The sequence below is a fragment of the Paracoccidioides brasiliensis genome, assembly GCF_000150735.1.
Source record: "Paracoccidioides brasiliensis Pb18 unplaced genomic scaffold supercont2.16, whole genome shotgun sequence".
In the NCBI taxonomy this organism is placed as follows: domain Eukaryota; kingdom Fungi; phylum Ascomycota; class Eurotiomycetes; order Onygenales; family Ajellomycetaceae; genus Paracoccidioides; species Paracoccidioides brasiliensis.
The window spans coordinates 39,743-67,059 of record NW_011371373.1 but is presented as its reverse complement, the minus strand read 5'-3'; the positions used below and the strand labels follow the sequence as shown (position 1 = coordinate 67,059).

Below are 27,317 nucleotides of genomic sequence, written 5' to 3'. Positions count from 1 at the left end.
GTCAACCACAATTTCCTGAAGCAGCTTACTGCTGCTTCTACTACTAATTCAGAAATTGACACTTCTTTGATTAATCTTCTTACTCCATGCTGGATCTTCTGTCATAGCTATGTTCTTCAGCCAAGCACACATCTATTTTATTAAACCATCTATTTTGTATGAAACTAGTGAATACCCTCATTACTATTTAATAATCTAATTAATGTTTATTTCATTGTTGTGGAATTAATTAGATTCTAGCAAGTTGAGGCAGTTTTGCTGAGAGCGGCTCATTTAGTCATATGGCTCATTTAGTGGTAAGTCACGTTATCTAAAAAAAAAAAATTCACATTGAGGTGGCGTGGTTGATTTCATAATCAACCACCAGTTATTTGTAGTTCAGCTTCTTTAGAGTTAAACTAGATCATTAAGTTGTTGTGGATCTCAACGTTCCATGGGTCGTTCGAGAGTCAAATCGAGATGTCAACGATTGTGGCACCCATCCCCCCCTGGATTAACCTTTTAAAGTTTTGACCCCACACTACAAATCCATGGTGAACTTAAGATATGCATGCAGACTTCAGAGTTAGGCTCCTGTTTCCCCTTCTCCGCAGAAGTTAAAACACCATCACTTGTCTTCAAATTCTCCTTTTCGCCTTCGTCAATTTGGCTGTTTGATATGCCTTCAACCAATGATGATCTCGTACTCGCTCTCTCCAATACATGGAAGCGTATCCTCCCCATTTCTGTGGTTGCCAACGTCAGAAATACAGTTCGTCTGAAGGAAAATATGGAATGCCTATAGTGTTTGCTAATCTGAAAGGAAATAAAGATTGACTTTTCCTTCCAAGAGATATAGCGCCCTCCTACTTGCCACTATGGTTGTTAATACCAATGAATGAGGTGTGAGGATGCTGCTATTTGCCTCGCCTCGTTTATGGATAAAAGATAAAAGGGATGAATTCTTTTCCTTTTCTTTTTTTTCCCCCACCCTCTCTTCTTCAGACGACGCTCAGAACTTCAGAACTTGTGCTGCAGCCGTGGTTGCAAAAGGACGTTGCTACATATTATACCTATTGAGAACATATAACTACTCACAATACTCTGCACTTACGTAGCAGAAAATATCAGCATGAAGAGCTTCCTTGCACTTCTATTCATTCTCCTACCCCTTTGCCATTCTGCCGCTATACAGGATTCGACTCCTGTAGCTGCGAACTGGCCAAGAGCATGGAGAGACTGTGCGTTCAACCACTATGTACGTAGTAACAAACGGACTTGGCTCACTCTGTTTCAAAGCAGTCATCAAGTCAGTGAAACTAACAAGAGATATATAGTGTGATGATAACAGAGATTGCCGCAGTCAAAAGGATTGTTTGGATAAGGTATATGTACGTTCACCAACTTAACCCTTCCCCTTTCCTTAATCAAGAAATAAAATAGAAAGGCTAATTTAAAAATTTCCGTTCGTCGCTATGTATCAATAGGAGCATCGCATAGACTGGATTTTCTGTGGAAGATGGATGAACTTGGGCCAATGCTGGGTTTGGAGAGTAAGTCCATTAATCTCAAATATTCTGAAGCATGGAATGAGGAAGTGAGGTGAATAAGAGACTAATAGGTGCAAAAGGAGGGTGATAAACCGCCTCGAACTCTAACTAGCTTGGCTTTGGCTCAGAGGACTGAAATCCCAAGTCTCCAGAATGAGGGAGAAAGAGATCAAGCAAATGGCTGAGAATGAGAAATAATTTATTTTTTTTAAATTCTAATGAATTCATTGGGCAGTTATAGAATATGCAGTTTATAAATAATCTGTTAATGTTTAGCTATAATATAACTAGTTATAAAATAATTATTGTCACATATTGTTTTATAAAAATTTTACACTCTGGTATTTTCAAACTCATTTCTATAACTTGATCACTTCTTTCTGTTCACAGGTTGCGCTTACATCCCAGCAAGTGTTAATGTGATTGACCACTTAACAATTTCTGCCACTCAATGATTTTGTAAATTTCATCTTAATGCTTCAAGTTTAAATCTCAACATCATGATTAATAAAGCAGTAATTCAGCTTACAATTGAAGATTTAAATTTGCAAGAATTTTCAAATTATAAGTGAACTGCTTTGAAATATAAAATCAGTTCAATTACATTGACATGACAGTATAAAAATGAGTAGATCTGCAGATCTGAAGCAACATTAAAATATGATATAAAATTAATCAACTCTTAAGAAAAAACATTTATTCAGTATATAAATTATCTAGCAGATCATGATCTTGCTTTTACATCTCAAATAATGTGAAATTTGATGACTAAATTCATTAAAAAATCTGTTGAAAAGCACTAAGTGAATTAATTTTATCAGCATCAAAAAAACAAGTTGAAAAATATCTATTTGTATGCAATTAATTAAAAATAAAACATTGTAGACAATTTTAACTACTTTGAAGACTACTTCAAACAGAGTAATTAAGTATTTACTGATGCGTATAAGCAATTGAATAGGTAGGATAAATCATGTCTAATTCTCTTCTAATAAGATGGGCAGATGCCCTGCTATATATACACACTATAATAATCACTCTATATGGTAGGAGCGATCGCATAGAATAGGAAATATAGAAAAAATTGGGGCCCCTTAGTGGATTAGAGAGGGGCGAATAGAGAGCGGATACTAATATAGGGAGGGGCAGAAGAATAGAGGCGGAACACAACAGATAATAATAGAGGCAGAACGCCATATTTACTATCTTTTCTGTTAGATTTGCAGACTACTAATGAAATGACTTTATTTCTAGTTAATTCATTTTATCATAAAATATAATTTTGAACTCTTACATATTTACAATTATGATGAGAAAGAATTTCTAATTGAACATGAACATACTACTAAGCATATTATTTCAGTTGAATCTTTGAAAAATAAGCATATTACAGCAATTGAAAATGAAAATCAAGAACTTATTATCTTAATTACAGTTATTTATGCAGATAATTTAAAAGTTTCTTAAGTATTAATATATAAGAAAAATAACATTTAGAATATTTGACGTGATAAATTTTAATTTGAAAATCATTAAATATATTTTAAGATATTATTAAATAATAGAAGCAGTGATGGCTGTGATTTAGAGAAGTTGAAAAAGATATTTAATTCATATATGAAGAAGAGTAGCTACAGCTGTTGCTTACTTATATTAAATAATTATTTTTCTTATATTAATATAAAATTTATAAATTATGCAGATAAGAATTGAATATTACTTGCAGCATTTTTATCACATTCAACTTATCTTTTGCAATTATTAGAAGTTAGAGTATTTGCATCACTGACAAAGATTTATGTGAAAGAATTAAATTCACTATTATATCAAGAATTTGACTATTTATACATTACTAAATATGATTTTTGAAGACTTTTTTATGCAGCTTGAAATACAGCACTTATATGTGCATATATACAAGTAAAATTTAAAGTTATAAGATTCATTTACTCAACTCTGAGTGAGTATTTAAGATATTTATTAAACAGTTATTTATTTTTTCTGATACTATTTAATCAGCTACATTTACTACTATTTATGAATTTTATAAAGTTATTAAATTAGTTCATGCATAGCAATCATTATTAAATGCTGATGTTGAACAGATCATTCATGTTGATGAGAAGTTTGTTTTTGAGAATGAGCTCTTGTAAATCAAACTTATCAGCATAACTTAATCATTTCAAATAGAGCTATAGCAGCAGAAGTGAGGCAAGTCTCTTAAGCTATTTGACAAAGATAAATCTGAACAGACTCTATTCTTTTCATCTAGTAAGATTGCAGCATCTCATGAGTATGAGATTGAGTTAAAGAGTGAAAAAAACTATAGAAACTACTTAGAAAAAAGAACTTCAGCTATAACAAGCTATTCAGTGAGATTAAGAGACTATTGAGAATGCTGAACACAAAGCAGCCTGCAAAGTAGTCTGAAAGATCACTCAGAAAATTGCAGAGAATAAAAAGTATGAAGCTGCTAAATCTAGAAAGCAGAAGACTGCTGAAAAGATATTGAAGCAATCACTCAAATATCAGTACAAAGCAAATACAGTCAAATTCAAATTTGCAAGATCTATACAGACCATTTCATTAGAAAATTTATCAAATTCAGTATCAGAATCACTATTCAGCACTTCTTTATCTTTCTTTCTTATGAAAAGCAAAGTCAGCTGTTCTCACTATGCTATTAAGTCAAAAAATTTTTTTTATTTTCTTAATCATGCTAATTTATATGTAATCTATAATACACTTATTTAATATTTAATAGCTAGAAGTAATTCAATTCATTATTGTTTTCAATTCACAATTCAGCAAAGCTGTAAAGCAGTTAAATAGTGAAATTGTTGTGTGGTGAAAATCACTAAATCACATTAAGCCTGTGAACAAGATTAAACTTTTTCAAGTTGATCAAATAAATCATTTCTTTCCATGTGTTTAACACCTCAATTAAGCCTAGCTGCTCATTAAATAATCGCTTTATGCTATTTACATTGAGCTACTTGTTTTTAATATCATATAGAAAGCATCATGCTTTTTTTTACCTCTATGTTAAAATCTTTTCAAAAAATTATAATAGTGATAAATATATCTATATTATTCAGTACTGTTTGTTGAATTTCTATATTTTGAATAAATTTTATTTGAATAATTTTATTTATAAAAAGAATATAAGAAAAATATATTTTCACTATGAAAAACTAGTATATATTGTAAATCTTTAACTTAATTTTAGATAATTATTCTAAAATATTAGATTTAAAAAAATAATTATATTATTTAAAATTTAAAAAATTATATAATATTAAAAAAATTACTCTTATTATAAATACTTAAAACTTGTAGAATTTTTTATTTATATTAATATATTATTTATAATTTATAAATAAATGGAGAAATAATTATCAGCTATGAAAATAAATTAAAAAATTGATATTTAAAATAATAATTAAATTATATTATTTTTATTAAATTACAAAATCAACTATTTATATAAGAATTAATTATTGACTTTAATACTTTTATATTATTCTTAATAAATATAAATATAAAGCTAGAATTCAGAACAGATAAAATATAATTAATAAAGTTTTTTATATAGCTCTTACTATTGATTTTAAAAGTATTTTAAAAAATCATAATTGGTATATTAACTTTAATAAATTATTCTCTATTAGTACTAATGATAGAGAGATATATATAAGCTTAAACTTAATATTAGTTATTAATATTTATTAGTTATAACATAGTAACTAACAAGTAAACTGCTTCTCAAAAGATAAAAGTAAAAAATAAAACTCTATTATGTAAATCATTATCAGATAAATTATTTAAATATGATATAATAAAAGTTTTTCCATGAAGAACAAATTTTATAAGAAAATTGAAAACTTATAATATATATATATATATATATATAGTTTAGATATATATACTTTTATAAGTTTATTTTAATGCAATTATAAATTTAATAAATATAGTTAAAGTGACACTTTAATCATATATAAGATTATATTTAAAAAAAAATAATTTAAATAAAAAAAAGCAGATCTTATTTAGACTTTGTACTTAAAGTATTAAATAAGATAACTATTATAACTATTAAATAGTTTAGCAAGAAAGTATAGTACTATAAGAAAAAAATCTTTTATTGATAATATATAAATAGTTACTACTTGATAAATAAATGTAGTTAACTATATTATATTATATTTCTGATATAAACAGTCTTAAGTATCATGATAACTTTTACTTTAAGCTTATAAGATAAGATTATAAAGCTAAAAGTAGTTTATTAATATCTACACTTATAAAATAATAATTTTTACATTTTAAAAATTAAGGGAAAAAAGATAAAATTTAGTTTTTTAATGAAGTTATGACATACATAAGAATATATATTATAAGTATAATTTTAATATTAAAGAATACTTCAACTACTCTAAGTAAATAATAATATTTAACTGAATAGTTAACTTAGTGCATTTGATCTTAGTAAAAAAATGGTTTTTATAAAAATGTTTAACTGCTTATCAGATCTCGCCAAAGAAATGCCTCCCACGTCATAGAAACTATATTCGAATTACCCCGCCTATATACGAGATGAGAATCATCCCTGCGGAAGGATATGGGAACTACGCCACTGAAAGGTATCCACCCCCTTTAATTGAATAGAGCGGCATCTTAAGCGAATTCATGAAGAAGTCCTCAGGAGGCTGGTAGAAATCATATGTAGGGAGTTATCTGACCCACAGTCAGCGATTATCAGAGTTACTGGAAAACGCATACAATTTTCTATATAACCACTTGCATCCTTGATTTCTAGATACATCTTCTGTTCATAGACTTAAGTTCCTTTGCTTTCTTATCTAGTCAAGCCTATCCAATCGGCTTCTTGGCGACGCAATGCAGGGCGTGAGGCAAATCAGGTAGCTTGCTGACTACTCACAGCTGGAGAAAAGATGTTCATGTAGTTACCAAGTAAAAGCCACCCGTTATCGGAAAAAGGAAAAGCCGGCAAGGCTAGGCTCCGCCACTTGATGAGTCAGGGCGGGAAAACTCAATCTAAAAGATCAAAATATGACTAACATGACATATAATTTTGCTCTTGTTAAATCGCTGATTTGCTGCATTTGATATCATGTGGGGCGGGTATTTCCATCATGCTGCTTTTTTTAAAGAAAAGGACGACGAAAAGTTATGGCTTCAATAATTCAACATAATTGGGGATGGAATGGAGCTGGTTCAGTAGTTTCATCCCCACCAATACGATAACGAATGCAGGGTGACTACAGAGTAATCGTGCCGCTGCGCAAACCACACCTCGTGTGGGTGCACCACACCAAAATGATAAAAACACCAAAACAATAAAAATCTTGCAATTTCATAATCTTCATCATCTTCATCAATTAATAACTCACCACAATGTCAAATAAGAATAAAAATATTGAAGACTGTATTCAAAAAGCTGTCACTTATCATCAAAAAACTCAAATTTCAAAATACTGTCTCTGTCATGAGAATTTGAGATTTCTTATCAACACCTCTGAGCATATATCAATGAAAGAAATCTGAATACTGCAAAGATTCCAGTTAACAAAAGATTAAATGAGAGTCAGAAGGATATGATTAAATGATGAATTAAGTTGCTTGATGAAAAGAATTATCCTCTTATAGTCAAATATATTGAAGATTTCATAAATTTAATACTCAGATGTCAGCATATAGATTCTACTACATCTTCTTCAAAAGTCAGTAAGATGTGAACTTATAGATTCATTGAACATCTATCTGAGTATAAGAAAGTGAAATAAAAGTCAATGAATTCAAAAAGAGTGACAGTTGAAGATATTGAATATATCAATACATGATTTGAATGTCTTCAGATTCTATTTGAGCAGTATCAATTTCATGTATGTGATACATACAACTTTAATGAGATTGAATTTCAAGAAGGACAAGGACATGAAAAATAAGTTTTAATTATTTTTAAAGAAGTTAATTTCATCATTTCTTCATTCTTTTTAAGAGATTTGATTACAGTCATTTAATGTGTATTTATAAATAATCATATCATTTCATCATTGATAATCTTAGTCTTCAAAACACTCTTGAAGAATTGATATATGCATACAGATTTACTTAGCAATTATAGAATTGCTATATCAAATACTGAAATTATAAATGATGAGATTAGATTTGAATAACTCAAACATTTCAATACTGCTACAGAAAAGAGACAGAAGAGAAGTCATTAATTACTTTTAATAAATAATCATAAATCTCATATCACTGAGAAGTTCATAAAATATACAGATTATTATAAAATAATTCTATATGAATTTTCATTGCATGTTACTTATTTGCTACAATCTCTGAATAGTCTATTATTTCAGCAATATAAGTATTATTATTTAAAAGCAGTTAACTATGCTGCATGTTCTGATTTTATTAAGTATGAAAAACAGAAGTTTTTACAAGATTTCTCAGCTATGCAAAAGCAGATCTTTAAATCTAATATAATAGCTGCAGAATGAGCTTAATATGGCATATATTCATGAAATTCTGACTGAGTTCTTGATACTCTTAAGCAGCAAATCTCATCATCTTCTTCACTGCAGATTTATGAAGATGAGAATGATTTATATTACATATCTATCTCTTCTTCTCAGCTATTCTCATCAAAGATAATTCAAAAGCTAGAATACCATATTAATATTGCAGAAAACATCATATAAGGTATTAAAAATACTCTGGATTTGAAATCACTCATCTTGACATGTCATTTGAAGAAGATATTCAAAGCAAGTTTAATTCACATGAAATTTAATAAGTAATAGATTATTGAATTATAGAACTTTCTCAACATTAGTAAATATTACAGAGCTAAAACAACTCATTATCAGATTCAAGTAAAGAAAATTCTCACTATTAGAGATGTCAATAGAAAAATCAAGCAGTGTAAGAATAATGAAGCTGAAAAAGAGCAGAATAAGAAGTGATAGAGACTTGAAGTTAATCTCATAAAAATTGACAATAACTCACTCACATCATTGACAGAAGAGAAATTAAATTAGTTTAAAGATGACACACATACTGAGAATGATGTAGATAATCTTTTTATTATAGATTAGCTACTGATTGTTGATATAGAGTGCAATAATGAGGATGTGATTCAAGATTTTTATCATTTTGGTGTTTTTATTATTTTTGTGTGGTTGCACCCACATTAGGTGTGGGTTGCGCAGCGGCACGATTAGTTACTGGTCTTTTTGCTTGATCTCGTTGCCGGGGCCATGTGACTAGGACCTGTTGGCTTCTCTGGATCGGGACAGCGGTTCCGCGGTACTTTGGCAGATGATGACATCCCGTGGCCAAGGGTAAATGGCGGGGGCCGTTGGCACTGCCCCCTTCTCCTCTGATAAGTTAACTAGTTATTAATTATTGGGTGGCGGAAAATCATGCACAGACAAGTACAGGGACTGACCTTGAACTCTCATCCTCATGATCTTGAGAAGGCTCTCTGGCCACAAATTCCAGTGAGAATGAATGTGCCCGGCTCTTCCTCAGTCGAGACAAGTTTGAAAAGCATATCCGTAATGAACACGGTTGCAGAGAAACTGATGTCAAAATTGCGTGCTGGCAAGAATTGGGAGAAATGATATGAGTCAGATGTTGGAGTGGGTTTTGCTGCAAACTTTTCCCACTGTAGCAAGAAGATCAGAATGCCTGAACTAAACATTTTGATCATATCAGAAAACACTTGCAAAAAGGATAAAATATTGATAATTGGCTTTTGCTAGAAGGCAATAAAATTATGATGAAAAGTGATGAGGTGGGAGATGAGTAGGATGAAGAGGAGAGGAAGTTTGCATTATGTGCTGATCAAGTCATGTCTGAGTGCATTGCATAGAGTCCTCTTTGCTAGATGGTTCTAAGAAGGCAATAGTTTCCTGTTTGATTATTATCTCTCTCTTCACTTTTTAACTGTCCAGCTAAAGTTGCTGACTTACCAGCTTTAAGCTGTAGGATTTCTATTTATATATATAATACCTATCACCTACATCTTTAGAATTGATCATTACATTCTTTTAGATCAATGAAGCATGCATGATCACTTCAATGACACTTCATCATCAGTATTATAAATTCAACTGTCTTGAAGAGAATGATGAAATTTTTATGACTTTGAGTTCAAAATAGTCACTATCACAGACCACTAAAGTCTTTGTATAACATTTACTAAGTCATTAAGGACTGAAAATATCATCAGATTTGAGATCATAAAGATTAACATGACTATAGAGCTGATAAATATGTTTAAATTCATATTGATATTATTTTTTACAAATGTTATTATTTTTCAGTGCTTTTTTCAACTTGAATTGATCTGACACAATTGAATCTGATGCCTCATAATACTCACAAATAGTGCTTTAAGAATAGTCTTATCAGCTTTTTGATATCAGTCTTGTGGTGGGAATAGATATAAGCTTCTTGCTCAGTCAGCAGACAATTATCAATATCACATCATTGTTAGGCTTAGCGCCCGACCGAGCCCGCCCGGCGCCCGGTTAGACTCGACGTCGGAATAAGCTCGGCGCCCGATTAGGCCTAACCCTTATCACGTGATCATGTGACCATGCGCGTGGTTATAATCCAGGCAGGCCCCAGCACCCCCCTTTCATCCCATCAAGCTTAGTATTTCGTTATATAGCAGTTAGCAACGCAGAGAGTTTCCTTCTTATGCAGCTCGCATTCACTCCCTAACAGCTACTACTACACGAAGAAGAATTATATTGTCAAAAACTGCTCTATAAAACAAAAGTCTCAATAGATAATTACTAAGCTCACTAAGAATAACACTGCTAGACTCTTAGCAGATTTAGAAAAAAAATAAGTCTAAGAAGAGCCTTCATCTTAGATTGCTCAATAGTGAGTGAGAGATTTGACATGAATAACTTGATTGAAAAAAGAAGCTTTAATGTATCAATTAAGTTAATCTACAATGAAATTGTTATTTCTACAAATTCTCTTGCTGATACTGAAGTAAATGATGTGAATTTTATCAATACTTAATATAGTATAAAGTTAGCAAGACTATTCAATAAAAATTTTCAGAAACTCTCATTTAAATACTATATGAAGAAATATAATAAAGCTTTAAATGAGATAATAGATCATATATTGATCTTAAATTTTTGAATGAATAGATAGAGGTTTCAGAACATCTCTTTACTAATAACTGACTTGAATTAGCATCATATCATTTTAAAATGAAAGTGACTGGCCACACAGAACATATGACTTAATATCAAGAATTGATGTTTCATCTAGCCAAGTGAGTAATCTATATTAAAACAGATAGAAGAGCATTCAGAAAAAGAGTAAAAGAACATTAGATCTGACAGAGAGACTGAATAGAAGTCAGTGACTCAGTCTAACAAATGAAAAAAAGAAGTATCATAAATAATAAATCTGAACTTCATTGAAGCTGCTTTCTTTCTTGACTATATAAAAAATAAAAACTCTACAGTCATTGTTATCAGTCTGTATGAAATTGATAAGCAGCTTAAGAAAAAATAAGATCTTGCAATAGCTGATGCTAAATCTGATAATAAGTTAATCAACAATCTATCTGAGTGATTGAAGAGCTGAGAGGACTACTTCTTAAAAAAAAACTCACATGAATTATTTCCTCTACATAAGATCATTGATCTTAAGATGGAACTTTAGTCAAATACAGAGCTTGTCAGAGATATAAGATATAAATCTTTATACAAGATGAATTTAAAGAAATTAGAAGCAGTAAAAATTTATTTAAAGATGAACTTAGCAAAAAAATTCATTATAGCAAGCTCAGTTCTCTATGCATCTCTCATTTTGATTATTTGCAGTAGAAGAAAACTATAATTTCATGTTGATTTTTACAGATTAAATGTCATAATCAAATAGAGCCAGTATTTACTATCTCTAATAGATGAGTTGATGAAATAACCCAATGAAATAAAATACTTTATAGAGTTAAACATTCAATAAGAATTCTGCTGCATTCAGATAAAGTCTGAATCTAAGAACTTGATTATATTTAAAACTTGCTTTGAAATCTATAAATATCAGATAATTTCTTCTAATCTTATAAATATCTTTATCTGCTTTTAATAATTTATCAATGATGTCTTTTTTGACTATCTGAATAAGTTTATAATAGCATTTATAAATAATCTTCTAATCTATAGCATAACTTTTAAAGAATATAAACAGCAAGTGAATATGATACTGAACTGATTAAAGATAATAGACTTGCAAACTAGTATTCAAAAATATGAGTTTGCTGTTCAGAGAACAAAATACCTAAGATTTATTATTATTACAAAGAGGATTAAAACGGACTCTAAGAAGACTATTATTATCATAAAGTGATAGATTTCAATCACAGTCAAAGATATTCAATCATTTCTAAAATTCGATAACTTCTATTGATGATTTATAAAAAACTATAATCAAATTGCAAAATCACTATATCAGTTGATAAAAAAAACAGTTTCATTCATGTGAATATCAGAATGTCAGTCAGTCTTTGAGAAATTGAAGAAGCAGCTGATGAAGACTTCAACTCTACATAACTATTATTCCGAACATGAAACTCATATTGAGACTGATGTTTCTAATGAAGTAATAATTAAGCTTACAGCTATCTGAGCATTGCAGAAATGACAAGCTGAGCTTGATAAACTATAACAGAAAGAATGATTCAAGATTCTCACTAATTATTGTACACTGAAATACTTTATAACAATTAAGAAGCTAAATACATATCAGATTCACTAAACAGAATTTCTTTTCTACTTCTACTTTGAAATCAAATAATGATTGGAGAAGAATAATACATTGACAGATGCACTGAGTAGATCTAAGTATATCAAAAAGAATTTAGATAATTGTCTGCAAATTCTTTTAAAATCAGAGAGATTTTGAATTCTCAGATCATTTTCTTTATAAATTGTTAGGGAGCGAATGCGAGCTGCATAAGAAGGAAACTCTCTGCGTTGCTAACTGCTATATAACGAAATACTAAGCTTGATGGAATGAAAGGAGGTGCTGGGGCCTGCCCGGGTTATAACCACCCGCATGGTCGTTTGATCACGTGAGAATATTTGGCCTAACCGGGCGCCGAGCTTAATCCGACGTCGAGTCTAACCGGGCACCGAGCCTCGGTCGGGCTCGGTCGGGCGCTGAGCCTAACATAAATGTAAACATTATCAGTATTGAATTTTTAGAAAAGAAGAACATTGCTAAACACATTATTGTAAAGAGTTAAGCTCTAAGAACTAGAGACTAGTCCTCTTATATAACAAAGATGAATTGCTTGAGAAAGGGAAGAAAAGAATGAGACAAGAACTCAAGCTTAAGCAAGCTCACATAGCATGATCACATGCGCACATGCAAATGATGACTAGGCTGAGTCAGCCAGTCAGAGCAAATCTAAGGGTTCAACTTCTTATAATACCTCTTTTCTCTCTCTTTGTTGCGGGCCTTTACAACTATTTAAAGCTCTCTTTACATCTAATTTTGCCTGCTGAGAGGCCTCCCAAGTGTTCAAGGTCTTTGCTTCTTGTAGGAGACTTGTGTCATTTCACATAGGCTCAGCCTAACCTACCCATTTAATGAGATATTGCTTTTTCCTCTGGTAGATTCATTTGCCTCAAATTTCCTCAATCTCAAACTCAGGTTTTTTCAGAGTCTCTATAGTGAGTGACTGTCAGTCAGTTTGTCTCTGACTAGGCAGGGGATCCATCACTGCAGCATGTAGAAGCTTTATATTAAAGATATTGTGAATGCTGAGTGAAATGTTCAGTCAGTAAGCATGAGATTCTATCTTTTCTAGCATGATATATTGATTGTATTTCACATCCAGCTTCTTGCACAGATGATTAGTTTTCATGTTCTCTAAGCTCAACCAGACCTTATCTCCAGGTTGAAAGCTTAAAGCCAGGTCTCTTTGTCTATTCATGTATTTCTCTTGAGATTGCTGAGCATCTATCATTTTTACTTGAGCTCACTCAAACACTTTGCAGACCTTCCTCATATAATCATTCACAAACTCAATAAGATTATGTGGCATTTCAATGAGAGGTGTATCAGCTATATCAATGGAGAAGATGTGGAAAAGATATATTAAAAAGAATGAGCTCATACTCATTGAGGCAGCATCTCTATTATTGATGACCAGCTCTGCTAGAGGGAGTCATTCACATCAGTCATTCTGTTGAAAGCTAATGTACTTGAATAGATAGATTTCTAGAGTCTGATTCATTCACTCTGTAGCTCTATCAGTCTCTGGGTGATAGACTGTGAAGAGTCATCTCTTAATGCCTAATTTCTCACATATCTAAGTTCAAAACATGCTTGTGAAAGCTAACCTTCAATCTGACACTACTGCCTTAGAGATGTCATGTTAAGAAATGATGTTATGAAGAAACACTCTAATCACTGTTTTTGCATCAGTTTTCTTAACTGCTTTTAATATAATCCTCTTGATCAGTCTGTCTGTTATAATCATGATGTTTGTATATTCTTTAGAGCTCAGTAAGTCTACAATAAAGTTCATGAAAAGCTCCTGTCACATGTGTTTAGAAATGAGAAGAGGCTTAAACAGTCTCTGACATTGATCTCTTCATGCAGTGTTTGATCTGCAAAGATAACAGTTTCTGATTATTCTTCTCATATCAATGGTATAGTCTGACCAGTAGAACTTATATCTTAGAACTTCTGCTGTTTGCTCTCACCTGGGATGACTGATAAGAGGTGAGTCATGAGCCTCATGCACTAATCTGATTCAAAGAGGTATGAAGTCTGGCACTCACTTACAATCTTGAAAGAGAAGCTCTCTATTCTCATTTAAAGAGGACTCAGAGACAGAGGTCTTAATGCTGAGTTCAGAAGAAAATCTAAATCTTCTCTCATGAAGAGTTTGCTTCAGATGCTGCAGAATCTTGTCATTTTTATGAGCCTCATTTCACTGAGTTTGAAGAGACATCTCAGATTTCACACTGGCAGTGGCCACTATTGATTCTATTTCAGATATCAGTATGTTAAACTTAAGTAGTTGAGCTTGCCTCTGTTTGATCCTCTCATCATCAGCACTCTGTGACATGTTCTGCTCTCTTTGCAATAGAGTGTCTGGTTCAGTGTTCAACTTCTCTAGCTGGTAATCAATTCTGAAGTTGAATTGATAGAGAATATTCATTCAACATAGCTGTCTTTCATTTAGTCTGTGTGTAGTCATAAAGTATTCTAGATTCTTATGATCTGTGAGGATTTTGAATTCCTTTACACTTCATAGCTCAGCATCTCATTTCTTTAAACACTCAATTATCACTAATAACTTCTTATCATGAATCTCATAGTTGCATTCTGCAGGTGAATGCTTGCAAGAGAAGAAGGCACATGAGTGTAAAATGCTCTGCTCATCATATTGTAGCAGCACTTCTTCTGAGATATAATCTGAGAAGTCTATTTTCAATATAGTCTCACAGTCAGAGTCAAATTGAAGCAGAATTGAAGTAGAGATAAACATTGATTTTAAACACTTAAAAGCTTCCTCAGCCTTACTCATCCATAAAAAAGAAATATTCTTATGTGTAAAAATCATCAGTGGAGTCATGATCTTTGAGAAATTCCTGATAAATCATTTATAGAAATTGGCAAAGTCTAAAAGTTCTCATACATCTTTAAGAGTAGTAGATGTTACTCATTTCAAAACAGCTTTAATCTTCTCCAGATTCATTTATATACCCTTGCCTGCTTCAATGATAAATTTAAGATATTTTGTGCTGTTCATCTTGAACTCACTCTTTCTGATGTCTGCCTGTAGGCCTGCTTTCTATAGACACATAAGCATCTTTTGTACATGCTCACAATGCTCCTATAAGCTTCTTGAGAAAAATATCAAGATGTCATCTAAATAGACTGAGCAGAAGTCATCCAGATATCCACATAATACCCAGTTAATATATTTTTAAAATGTGCTCAGAGCATTGACCAAATCAAAGAGTGTAACCAGCCACTCAAATAGTTTGTATCTGGTTCTAAAGACTGTCATCCACTTATCATCTTCTATGATTTGAATCTTGCGAAAAGCTGCAATAATGTCCAGCTTAGTGAATCATTTAGTCTGTTCAATTCACTGTAGAATCTTATTAATTAATGATAGAGAATATCAATTCTTTCAGATGATTTTATTAAGAGCTTGATAGTCTATACAGAATCTTAGTCCACTCTTAGACTTCTTTGTGAATAGTACAGAGGCAGCTGCAAAGAAGTTGCTCACTTTAATTAAACTCTTATCTAGATAATCTGTAAGAGTCCTTCACAAAGTCAGTAGTTTCTCTTGAGACATATTATATAGTGAGTCTCAAGAGGGTTGTTCCATGCTACCATCAGTCTTTTTAATCAGTTCAATCCCATGATCTCTACCTGAGTCATGAAGTGAGAGTAAAGTATTAGTAGCTTTCTTATCAAATATATTCAAAAACTCATAATAATATTCAGTCAGCTTTTCTCTAGAGTCAATCTTTGATTTCACTTCTAGAGTCTTTTGAATGTCAGTCAAACTGACAGTAAAGATCTCAATATTTCACTTCTCTCAAGTGCTCACAAGCCTAGAGAAGCTTATAGCAGAGATGGGAATCATGTCAGCTTTTGCATTTGAACTAAGCTCTACCTCTATGCCACTCTCTTCAAATCTCACTATTCTATGATAAGAGATCACAGTCATCTTTTACTAGGCCAGCCAGAGGTCATCTAGATATATATCATGACTATATAATCAATTTATCATGTAGAGAAAGGTCTGTTCAGTTATGTGACTGCCTATATCAATTCAAATACCAGTCACTATACTTGTGAAGAGTCTCATGAAGTCTTCAAAGCCAGTCATTTTAACAGAGAGAATTTCAATGCACAGAAGCTTATGCTTGTTAACATAGAATTGAGAAATAAGACCATAGACATTACATTCACTGTCTATCATTGCTCTAGTTGAAAAGGCATTATCTACTATAGCATCAACAGTGAAGGGTTTGAATATCATCTTAGATTTAAATCCTCTTCATTGCTTCTTCATAAGCTTCTTATTTTCACTTCTTCCAGTGTCTTTTGATTGAAGCTACTCTTTTCCCTGAATTCTCACTCGTATTCACATCATCATCATCATTCAGTATCAGCTTAGAGATCATCTTAGCTATTGTGAGAGTGGCAGAGTGTCTGAAAGATTTGAACAGACAGCTCTTAATCATATGACCTTCAGCTCTGCATTTCAAGCACAGGTCTTGCTCTCTTCTTTGATTAATCTCTATCTAATTTATTAATTTGATGTGATGAGTGCTTGAGATCACAGCATCAGAAGAGAGATTCAACAGATCATCAGCAGAAGCTTGAGACTGATTTCATTGATTGAAAATAGCATGATGAAGTAGAGAGTGTGAATTAGACATTGTATAATCTGAAGAAGATCTGCTCTCATGATATTTAAATCATTGTCTTAAAGTTTTAAGCTCAGAGAGTTGATGATCAACTAATCTAAGCTTCTTGCAGTAATTCTTGTAGAGAGATAGTTCTCTTACACTCATCATGCCTTCTCTCAGCTCCATGCTTAGAGCAGATTTTAAATACTTTTTTTTAATATGATCATATCATCTGTGATCATCAGCTTCCAGCAGTAGCTGATTAAATTCAGACAGAAAGTTGAAGAGAGCTCTTCTACTCTGTTATAGATTGTTGAGCTTTTGCATAGTCTTTTTCTGTCATGCAGAATCATTAAAGAGCATGTGTGTCTGCTTCAGTAAGCTCCCTATCATGAAGTTGATTTTGTTCTTATTATTCTCAACTCAGAAGTAAACTTGAGCTGCTGTCATTTCTTTCAGTCTTGAGTACACATATCAAGCACATTCCTCATTATTGCCTAAAGCTTTCTCATTGACCTTAAGCTTTGATTGAAGCTTTAGCTCTCACTGAGAGTAGTGCTTCAGATTAGAACCATCATACTTCTCACAGTCCAGTAGCTTGATCTTTGATCTTCTGACTGCAATGAGTGATTATGAGTTTGATTGAGAGAGAGTTGATGTCAGAGTGTTCAAAGTTTGATGTAGATTAGCTATTTCAGCTTGCTGAGCTGCTATTAAATCTCTGTTCTCATGCTGGACCTTGTTAGGCTTAGCGCCCGACCGAGCCCGACCGAGGCCCGGTGCCCGGTTAGACTTGACATCAGATTAAGCTCGGCACCCGATTAGGCCAAATATTCTCACGTGATCAAATGACCATGCAGGTGGTTATAACCTGGGCAGGCCCCAGCACCTCTTTCACCCCATCAAGCTTAGTATTTTGTTATATAGCAGTTAGCAATGCAGAGAGTTTTCTTCTTATGCAGCTCACATTCACTCTCTAAGATAATACTAAGCTTCATTCTATTTCTTCTACTCAGAATTGAGTAGAACCTGCTCAGCAAGAATCTAACAGCACAACATATAACAGCAACTCATTTCATCTCCTCTAGTCATCAGAGAGACCCAGATCAAAATGGCCACTTCAGACTTCCAGCTCTCTGAAAAGATCAAGAGGGACTGATGATATGTTCTAACTAGGTCAACTGATCAATTATGAGTCTCATTTGAAGAATTCAGACAGACAATTCACTCAGACAAGAATCATGTCTATAAAGAGTTAGCAGCAATCTTTGACAGCATCTTTGATGATAAAAAAACATTGAGAAATACAATCACATGTCTGAGAATGAAATGAAACAACATCACTGACCAGACTGCTATCAAGCAAAGTCAGATTGATGAGTTAATTGCTGAATATGATGAACTTAGCCACTGTTAGGGAGCGAATGCGAGCTGCATAAGAAGAAAGACTCTCTGCGTTGCTAACTGCTATATAACGAAATACTAAGCTTGATGGGATGAAAGGGGGTGCTGGGGCCTGCGTGGATTATAACCACCTGCATGGTCGTGTGGTCACGTGATATGGATTAGGCCTAATCGGGCGCCGAGCTTAATCCGACGTCGAGTCTAACCGGGCACCGGGCTCGGTCGGACGCTGAGCCTAACAGCCACACTTTAATCTGCATAACAGTCAGCAATCAAGCAGCAAGTCAAGAGATCACCTCCTCTGAGACTACTTAGAGGTCTGTCAAGATTGATAACTCAAAACACCTCACTGATAGCAAGAAGTCAAAATTTGAACACTGGCTCTTTTAGATGAAGAACAAGCTCTGGGAGAATGCTGACCACTACTCTACTGAACACATGAGAATTGCATACATCAAAAACTGAACTGATGGAAATGCAGCATGTCACATTGCACTCTGTATGAAAGAGGACCACTCTGAGCAATATCAGACTGCAGAAGAGATATTTGAGCACCTCAAGTCAATATATGAGAATGCTAACAAGCTGCAAAATGCCAAGAGTGATTATCACAAGCTGATTATGTGCAATGAGGACAATTATCATGAATTTGTCACAAAATTCTTACATCTGACAGATGAGGTCAAGATTATCAAAAAGAACTACAAGACAGACTTCAATGACAAGCTGTTTTTTGATCTTCAGAGAATGATGGCAGTAGTCAATGCAATCATCAATACATATGCTGAGTTTCAGAAGATCTGTGCTTAGATAGTCTACATCCTCCAGACAATCAATGCCACTCAGAAGTCAAAGAGCTTGTGGGGAAATGAGTCTAATATCTTCAAGCAAAACATCTCATGAGCCTCTGACAGTTAAATTTTCCACAGCATCTCAGCCACAAAATCCTCTATCATAAAGAAAGTCTTGAGCACTTGTTCAGATATTCAGTGCTACTACTGCAAGAAGAAAGACCACATTGTCAGAAACTGCTCTGTGAAGCAGAAGTTTCAACAGATAATCACTGACCTCACAGAGAATGACACTTCTGAGTCTTCAGCAGATTTGAGAAAAGAGTGAGTCTGAGAGAAGACTTCATCTCAGATAGTTCAATAGTCTGTGAGAGGTTTGAGATGAAGGACTTGATTGAGAGAAAGAGCTTTAATGTCTCAATTAAGTTAGCTTACAATGAAATTGCTACTTCTACAAATTTTCTCACTGATACTGAAGCAAATGATGTGAATTTTATTGATATCTGATACACTATAGAATTGGTGAGATTCTTCAATAGAAAGTTTCAGAAACTCTCATTTAAATGCTACATGAAGGGATACAATGACACTTATGATGAGGTGATAGACTGCACATTGACTCTAAACCTCTGAGTGAATGGCCAGAGATTCCGGAATGTTCCCCTGCTGGTGACAGACCTAGGCCAGTACTCTGTCATCCTGGGATAAAAGTGGTTGACAGCACAGGATATATGGCTTGATGTTAAAAACCAACATCTGGTTTGACTGAGTGAATGGTCTATCTCTGAACAGATGGTGAAGTCAATACTGAAGATAGTGCTCTGATCAATACTGAAGCATTCAGACTCTAAGTCTGAGCATCAGATAGATGTGAAATGAAAAGAGATCAAACTGAACAAGGAGATCAGACAGAAGCATCAGACTCAGCTCTGCAGATTGAAAGAGACCAGCTCAGTCATGACATCTAAGACAAGACAGAGACTGACCTGGGAGGAGACAGCACCACAGATGATGGATATGAACTTCATTGAAGCTGCTTCTTTCCACAGTTATATAAAGAACAAGAACTTGACAGTCTTCATAACCAGTCTATATGAAATTGATAAACAGCTTGAGAAGAAGCAGAGTTTAGTGGAAGCTGAGAAGAAGTCTGATGAAAAGCTGATCAGCAACTTATCAGAATGATTGAAAGATTAGAAGAATTATTTCTCAAAAAAAACATTAGATGAATTACCTTCTCTACAGAAGAATGTTGATTTTAAGATAGAGCTTCAGTCTGACACTGACCTCATTCAGAACATTGAACATATGCCTCTATATAAGATGAATCTGGAGGAACTAGAAGCAGTGAAGACTTATCTTGAAATCAACCTAGCAAAGAACTTTGTCATTTCAAGTTCAGCCCTCTACACCTTCTCAATTCTGATTACTCATAATGGGAAGAAGCTATGATTCTGTGTTGACTTTCACAAGCTGAATGCTACAATCAAATGAGATCAGTATTTCTTGCCTCTAATAAATGAGCTGATGGACTGACTCAACAGAGTAAAATACTTTACAAAGCTGAACATTCAGCAGAGGTTCCATCACATTCAAATGGACTCTAAGTCAGAGGACCTGATCACCTTTAGAACCTGCTACAGGATCTATAAATACTGAGTGGTCCCCTTTGGTCTTATAAATGCCTCTGTCTGCTTTCAACAGTTTGTCAACAGTATCTTCTTTGACTATCTGGACAAGTTCATGACAGCATTCATAGATGATCTTCTAATCTACAGCAGAACTCTCAAAGAACACAAGCAGCAAGTGAATCTGATACTGAACTGATTAAAGACAGCAGACTTGCAAGCTAGCATCTGGAAATGTGAGTTTGCTGTTCAGAGAACAAGATATCTGAGGTTTATTATTATCACAGAGGGAATTGAGATAGACTCTGAGAAGACTGCTGTCATCACAAAGTGGCAGATCTCAATCACAGTAAAAGATATTCAATCATTTCTAGAATTTGACAACTTCTATCAGTGATTTATAAGGAACTATAGCTGAATTGCAAAATCACTATATCAGTTGACAAAGAAGACAGTTTCATTCATGTGAACATCAGAATGTCAATCAGTTTTTGAGAAACTGAAGAAGCAGCTGGTGGAGGCTCCAACTCTACATTACTTTGACTCTGAATATGAAACCCACATTGAGACTGATGCCTCAGATGAAGTGGTGACTAGAATACTGAGTCAAAGATTAAATGATAATCTTTGACACTCTGTGATCTTCTACTTCAAGTCAATGAATGGTGCAGAGCTCAACTATGAGATTCATGACAAGAAAATGCTTGCAGTCATTCAAGCATTGCAGAAGTGATGAGCTGAGCTTGAGTGACTACAACAGAAAGAATGATTCAAGATTTTCACTGATCATCATGCACTGGAATACTTCATGACAATCAAGAAGCTGAATGCACATCAGATTCACTTAGCAGAATTTCTTTCTCATTTCTATTTTGAGATTAAGTATCAATCAGATAAGGTCAATCTGCTAGCAGATGTGCTGAGCAGATCTGAGCAGATTAAGAAGCAACAGAACAGCTGTATGCAGATTCTTCTAGAATCAAAAACTCTTGACTTTCAGATCACTCTCTTTATGAATATTGCTAGCATCAACTTCTCAGAGGAAGAGAACATTGCTGAATGCATAGTGTCTTTAAACAAGACAGTCATCTCAATTGAGCCCCTGCAGCAGCAAGTAGGAGAGGAGAATAGCCCCTATACAATGAAGGATAATATGTTGCTCTATTATAGAAGATTGATAGTGTCTGTTCAGAAAGAAATTCTTATAGCTGCTCTGCTAAAGAAAATTCATGATCAGACCTCAACAGCACATCCAGAGGAATGAAAGACCCTGGTCCTGGTTCACCCCCACTATTGATGAACCACCTGGTGGGTGAATGTCTTACACTATGTTCAGAACTGTCATACATGCTGAGTTAGTAAGATTTCAAGAAACAAAGCCTCTGACCTGCTAAAGCCACTATCAATATCAGAACAGACATGGCAGCATATCACAATAGACTTCATGAATGTGTCAAAGAGCAAAAGTGGCTGTGATGTCATTCTAGTTATAGTCTGCTGGTTAAGCAAGAAGGCAATTTCAATTTCTATTATCTGTGAAGTTACAGCTCATGAGCTGGCTCAATTATTCATCTGATTCTACTATTTCTATAATAAAGTATCAGACTCAATTGTCTGACTGCAGCTCTCAGTTCATATCAAACTTCTGAAATGAGTTCACAGAAATTCTAGATATAAAGTTGAAACTCTCAACAGCACATCACACACAGACAGATGAGCAGACAGAGACAACAAATCAGTATATTGTCACACACCTTCACTCATATGTTAATTACTATCAAAATGACTGAGATGAGTGATTACTCATTATAGATTATGCTTTTGCAGTCATCTTAAACATCTTCACTGAGATTTCTCTCTTTCTAGCTGCAAATGAATATGAGTTATGAACATCATTTGACTGGAGGCCTCTGTCAAGAGAACTAAGAACAGAAGAGAGGACAAATCAAAGAGCTGCTCAAAACTTTGTTAAACAGATGAAAGAGATCTGAGAGTGAGCAACAAGGGTATGAAGACAGCACAGGAACAGATGAAGAGGCAGACTGACAGACATCATCAGAAATCTGACTTCACAGTGAGAGATTTTGTCTACTTGACATTGAAATCATACAGAATTAACTGATCAAGCTGTAAGCTGACAGCACAGAACACAGATCTCTTCAGAATTCTAGAGAGAGTGAGCAATGTCTATAGACTGAATCTCCCCACAATCATGAAAATTCATTCAATTTTCTTCTCAGACAAGCTGTGCAAAGATTCAAGAGACTCTCTATCAGAGCAGACTGTCAAACCACCAGATTCAATTGAGATAGATGGAGAAAATGAATGAGAAGTGAAGCATATATTAGCCAGTCAAATAAATCAAGACAAACTGAAATATCAAGTCCACTGGAAGAGATTTGATAAGGACTTATCTTGGTACCCAGCTCATGACTTCAAAGAATTACCACACATCATACACAACTTTCATAAAGCTAACTCTACAAAAGCCAGATCCTCAAGGTGACTAAATGAGTGGCTGAAGGCATAGGAGACAGACAGCTACCTGAAGGATGAGATTGATGACAATCTACCAGCATGAGAACATGCCTGTCCCTAGACTTGTGGGTGATGTTAGACTCAGTGCCCAACTGAGCCCGACTGAGGCCCGGTGCCTGGTTAGACTCAACATCAGATTAAGCTCAGCGCCTGATTAGGTCAAATATTCTCACATGATCAAATGATCATGCAGGTGGTTATAACCCAGGCAGGCCTCAGCACCTCTTTCATCCCATCAAGCTTAGTATTTCATTATATAGCAGTTAGCAATGCAGAGAGTTTCCTTCTTATATAGCTCACATTCACTCTCTAACAACTATCAGCACTGTGTTGATTCTTGTATTTATTCAGCTGTGATTCTATAGTCTATAGTCTATGCTGCTTATAAACTTGCAGCATATATGCAAAATTCATCAGATTATTATTTAATGAAGATACATTATATATTTATCTGTCTTCAAGATATTCAGAATCTAATCATTCAATACAATAATTTAATTAAATTCACCACCTCTGAACAGTTGAATTTGATTGTTTCACTCATTAAGATAGTTGAGATATTAACTGACACCACCAGCTTTACTATCAATGTAGACCATAAATTTACAACTGAATATCTTTTTAAACTTTAAGATAAATCAGTAGACTGAAAATCCTCTTATCAGTGAATAATAATAACATCTACTACTGAAGTTGAACTTCTTGCAATATTATACACAGGTCATAAAGTGTTTTAGTGGCAGTGTTTCTTTACTCAAATTCAATTTAACCCAGAGCATAGAATTTGTATTCTCTATAATAACTGTCAAATCATAACCTGCTCATCTGCTTGAACCAAGAGCTAAATACACATCTTGAACACGTTGATATTCATCATTATTGACTTAGAGAATGTGTCTAGCATGAACTTATTGATGTTGAATGGGTGAGAACTAAAGATATGCTGACAGACAGATTTCTAAAACTGCTGAAGTCATAAAAATATACCTCATTTATATGCCAACTGGTCTTGGTGAATGTTACTGATCTTATCAACCATTAGTGAGTCTGTTTGTTATATCTAAATTTAATTATTTTTTTTCCTTACTTGTTTGTTTTCTTGTTTTATTTTATATCTTCAACAGATGCTAAGCAATCTTTTCAGCTTCATATCTGATATGTTAACCGGACTTGGCTCCGTTACAGCAAGCGTTCACCTGAGTCGATTAAGGTCAGGTCGACTAAGTGCCTTATCGTGCTTGATCACTGTAGGAAGGTCGGCTGCCACTAGAATTGAACAATAGAAATATTGATCACTATTACCAATAATAGCTAAGGCGGGTGTCTAAGACTCTAATGATCTGTAAGAGATGTAGACGCGGTAGAAGGGTATCCCAAGGGAACCAAAACTATGGTTATAACTGAATAGGATAGTTGGAAGGTAGAGTGTTCTCAAAGTGTAATGAAATTGATTGTGATCAAGAAGATAAGCTTCCTTGATCCTAAGGGTAATGAGCATCTTTATATACATGGTGAAATCCTCTGGTAGATCTGGTAGATCTGGTATACTGATCATACCAATCTACTGGTAGGTTTGATAGATGAATCTATCAGTCATACCAATCTATCAGTCACGTGATCTGTACCCCGTCCTGCCGTTCCGTCGCTTAGTCTCTGTCAGCCCTCTCATTAGGTTTATTCCTACCCAATGATTCCTTGATTGTTCATGCGGGGTGTTCCCTTAGGTTTGTAACATGATAGCGCTTAGCTAGGGGATATATCATGATTATTATATCATTTATATGTTATGATCATCATATCACTCATATATACTTGTATACTCTGTATTGCAGATATGACTCAGATCTACTGCTACAGCTGTATCACTCTTTTGACCCACTTATAACTTATATATATCTATACACATATATATATATATATATATTTCATTCTTTTCTTGCTGGTTTTTCCTCTTCTTCAAAAAAAAGAGTTTTTGAAAGAATAGATTAAATAGTGATTATAAATACTATTATTTTATATCTACTACATTCTGACTTTTGTCATATCATCTCATCATCTGAAGAAGCTGTAAGCAGACAGATGTCTTAAAATTCTCTATGAAAGCGGAGTATATCTCATCTTCAGAGACTGTTTATGAGCTAGTTCATCTCTGAGAGCTTTTTGCTGATGCTGGAGTTCTACTCTTCTGATCTAATAAATTAGACACTTCTAATGAAACTGTCTTACTGTTAGCTAATCATCTCACATTCATTGTTCATACCAATTAGTCTGTAATAGAGCTCTTCTCTAGTAAAGCTATATTATATCACTTCAAGCATATGAAGATTTACTTTTACTCTCTTCAAGATTTTGTTTGCAAGAATGAGATTGTTCTACAATATGTGTTAATTGTAAAGTTGAGAGAATAAATGAATTTCTTTCTCTTTATCTTCATTTTAACTGGTTTTATTTTTCACTCTCTTGTTTTTTCAGTGGATTTTGTACTTCTACTAGGCAGTAGGCCTATTATTGTATATAGTATCAAGTTCTTCTACCCTGATTAGTGGGGGTGTCGGACACTTCCGTCGTGTGATCTGCTTTCCATCATAGATTGAGATAACTATAGAAGAGAGAAAGAGAAGAGTTTTAGCTATTATTTCCCACAATACGCTTACAGCATTAACAGATAAAAATATGAATTCCAACCAATTCCCTCTTGTCCAGGCTCTTCCCGCCGCTGCCCAACAGCACATCCTTGATTCGCCGAAGAACGCATCCACACTTTAGTTACGGCCTAAGACGCTCCCGATGTGCGAGCTAGCTTCACTAACCTGCCAACCTGGAAATCAGGATTGAAGTAGAAGAATCTAAAAGCACCTTTAAAAAGAGAACAAATCCAATCATAGAAATCAAATTCCCTTGAGTGTTCTTCCAGTTGACTCCCACTGAAACTAAACAATTGATATACTTTCAACGGCTGCAATTGACTTTCTAGCTACCACCAAACCTTATCAAGGAACTTTACGTCAACATCATTCTCCTCTGAGGGGTCAGTCCATAACATAACATCCAACCAACCAACCAAACCAATATATATAGAGCCCCTCCAATCCCCTGCAATGGCACCTCCAAACGCGCCACCATTCGACGATACCATTGCCGAAGTCGTGGCCAGCGAGACATCCCCAGATGGCACTGGTCAGTCTCTCCATCCATGCATCCATTCATCCGATAATAACGCCATTGGTCATCCACCCGCAAGCTCAAGCTACAGAATTGACTGAGAATATGCATGAAAACATACAGGAGTAATCAAGATAGATCCCTGGCTCGAGCCGTTTAAGGATGCGCTGCGGAGCAGATTCAATCATACGAAGGGATGGATTAATCGGATTAACGACACGGAGGGCGGGTTGGAGAAGTTTAGTCGGGTACGTTAACTAGTTATTACCTCACCTCACCTTTGGCCTTTCATGTCTAACTGGGACATATTTTAACTGGTTGGATGTTTTGGCAGGGTTACGAGAAATTCGGCTTCAATGTCCGAGATAATGGGGATATAGTGTACCGCGAATGGGCGCCGAATGCTGTTGATGCGCATTTAATTGGAGATTTCAGTGAGTTTTGGTCAACGCCTATATAAGACGTGGAGGGGTTACCGGATTTGCTAATTGGGGGCGGTGGACCACACGAGCAGATAACTGGGATCGCAAAGCGACACCTATGAAGAAAGATGAATACGGTGTCTGGGAAGTCACTGTCCCCGCCAAAGACGGCGAGCCGGCAATACCGCATGAGAGCAAGGTGAAGGTGCGTTTGGCCTTACTCTCTGTACCTGTCGCTATGCTTCCCTCCCAATTCTCATTTAATGCCTGCAGATAACGCTCAAAACCCCCTCCGGCGAAACTCTCGATCGCTTCCCCGCCTGGATAAAGCGCGTAACCCAAGACCCCTCCAATGAATTCCACGCCATTTTCTGGAATCCCC

The 27,317-nt window shown here is 34.4% G+C and overlaps 4 protein-coding genes across 4 annotated transcripts in view; 3 read left to right on the top strand and 1 right to left on the bottom strand.

Annotated features, from left to right (window-relative positions):
- Positions 1-658: 658 nt before the first annotated feature.
- On the top strand, positions 659-881 carry PADG_12427 (uncharacterized protein; the record flags this gene model as incomplete). Its single annotated transcript, XM_010765362.1, has 2 exons — positions 659-751; positions 831-881. The coding sequence occupies 2 exons, from the start codon at positions 659-661 to the stop codon at positions 879-881; spliced, it is 144 nt and encodes a 47-aa protein (XP_010763664.1).
- A 230-nt stretch (positions 882-1,111) lies between these two features.
- PADG_08353 (uncharacterized protein) lies at positions 1,112-1,585 on the top strand (the record flags this gene model as incomplete). The annotated part of the gene is made up of 3 exons (XM_010765293.1): positions 1,112-1,237; positions 1,317-1,364; positions 1,427-1,585. The coding sequence occupies 3 exons, from the start codon at positions 1,112-1,114 to the stop codon at positions 1,583-1,585; spliced, it is 333 nt and encodes a 110-aa protein (XP_010763595.1).
- A 7,439-nt stretch (positions 1,586-9,024) lies between these two features.
- Positions 9,025-9,264, bottom strand: PADG_08352 (uncharacterized protein; the record flags this gene model as incomplete). The annotated part of the gene is made up of 2 exons (XM_010765292.1): positions 9,025-9,161; positions 9,258-9,264. The coding sequence occupies 2 exons, from the start codon at positions 9,262-9,264 to the stop codon at positions 9,025-9,027; spliced, it is 144 nt and encodes a 47-aa protein (XP_010763594.1).
- A 17,185-nt stretch (positions 9,265-26,449) lies between these two features.
- Positions 26,450-27,317, top strand: part of PADG_12426 (1,4-alpha-glucan-branching enzyme) — a gene marked incomplete at both ends in the record, with an annotated part of 2,589 nt that continues 1,721 nt past the window's right edge. Inside the window, 5 exons of the mRNA XM_010765361.1 lie at positions 26,450-26,528; positions 26,637-26,761; positions 26,848-26,947; positions 27,028-27,140; positions 27,209-27,268. Of these exons, the coding sequence (XP_010763663.1) occupies positions 26,450-26,528; positions 26,637-26,761; positions 26,848-26,947; positions 27,028-27,140; positions 27,209-27,268 (477 nt within the window). The remainder of the gene's footprint in view (positions 26,529-26,636; positions 26,762-26,847; positions 26,948-27,027; positions 27,141-27,208; positions 27,269-27,317) is intronic.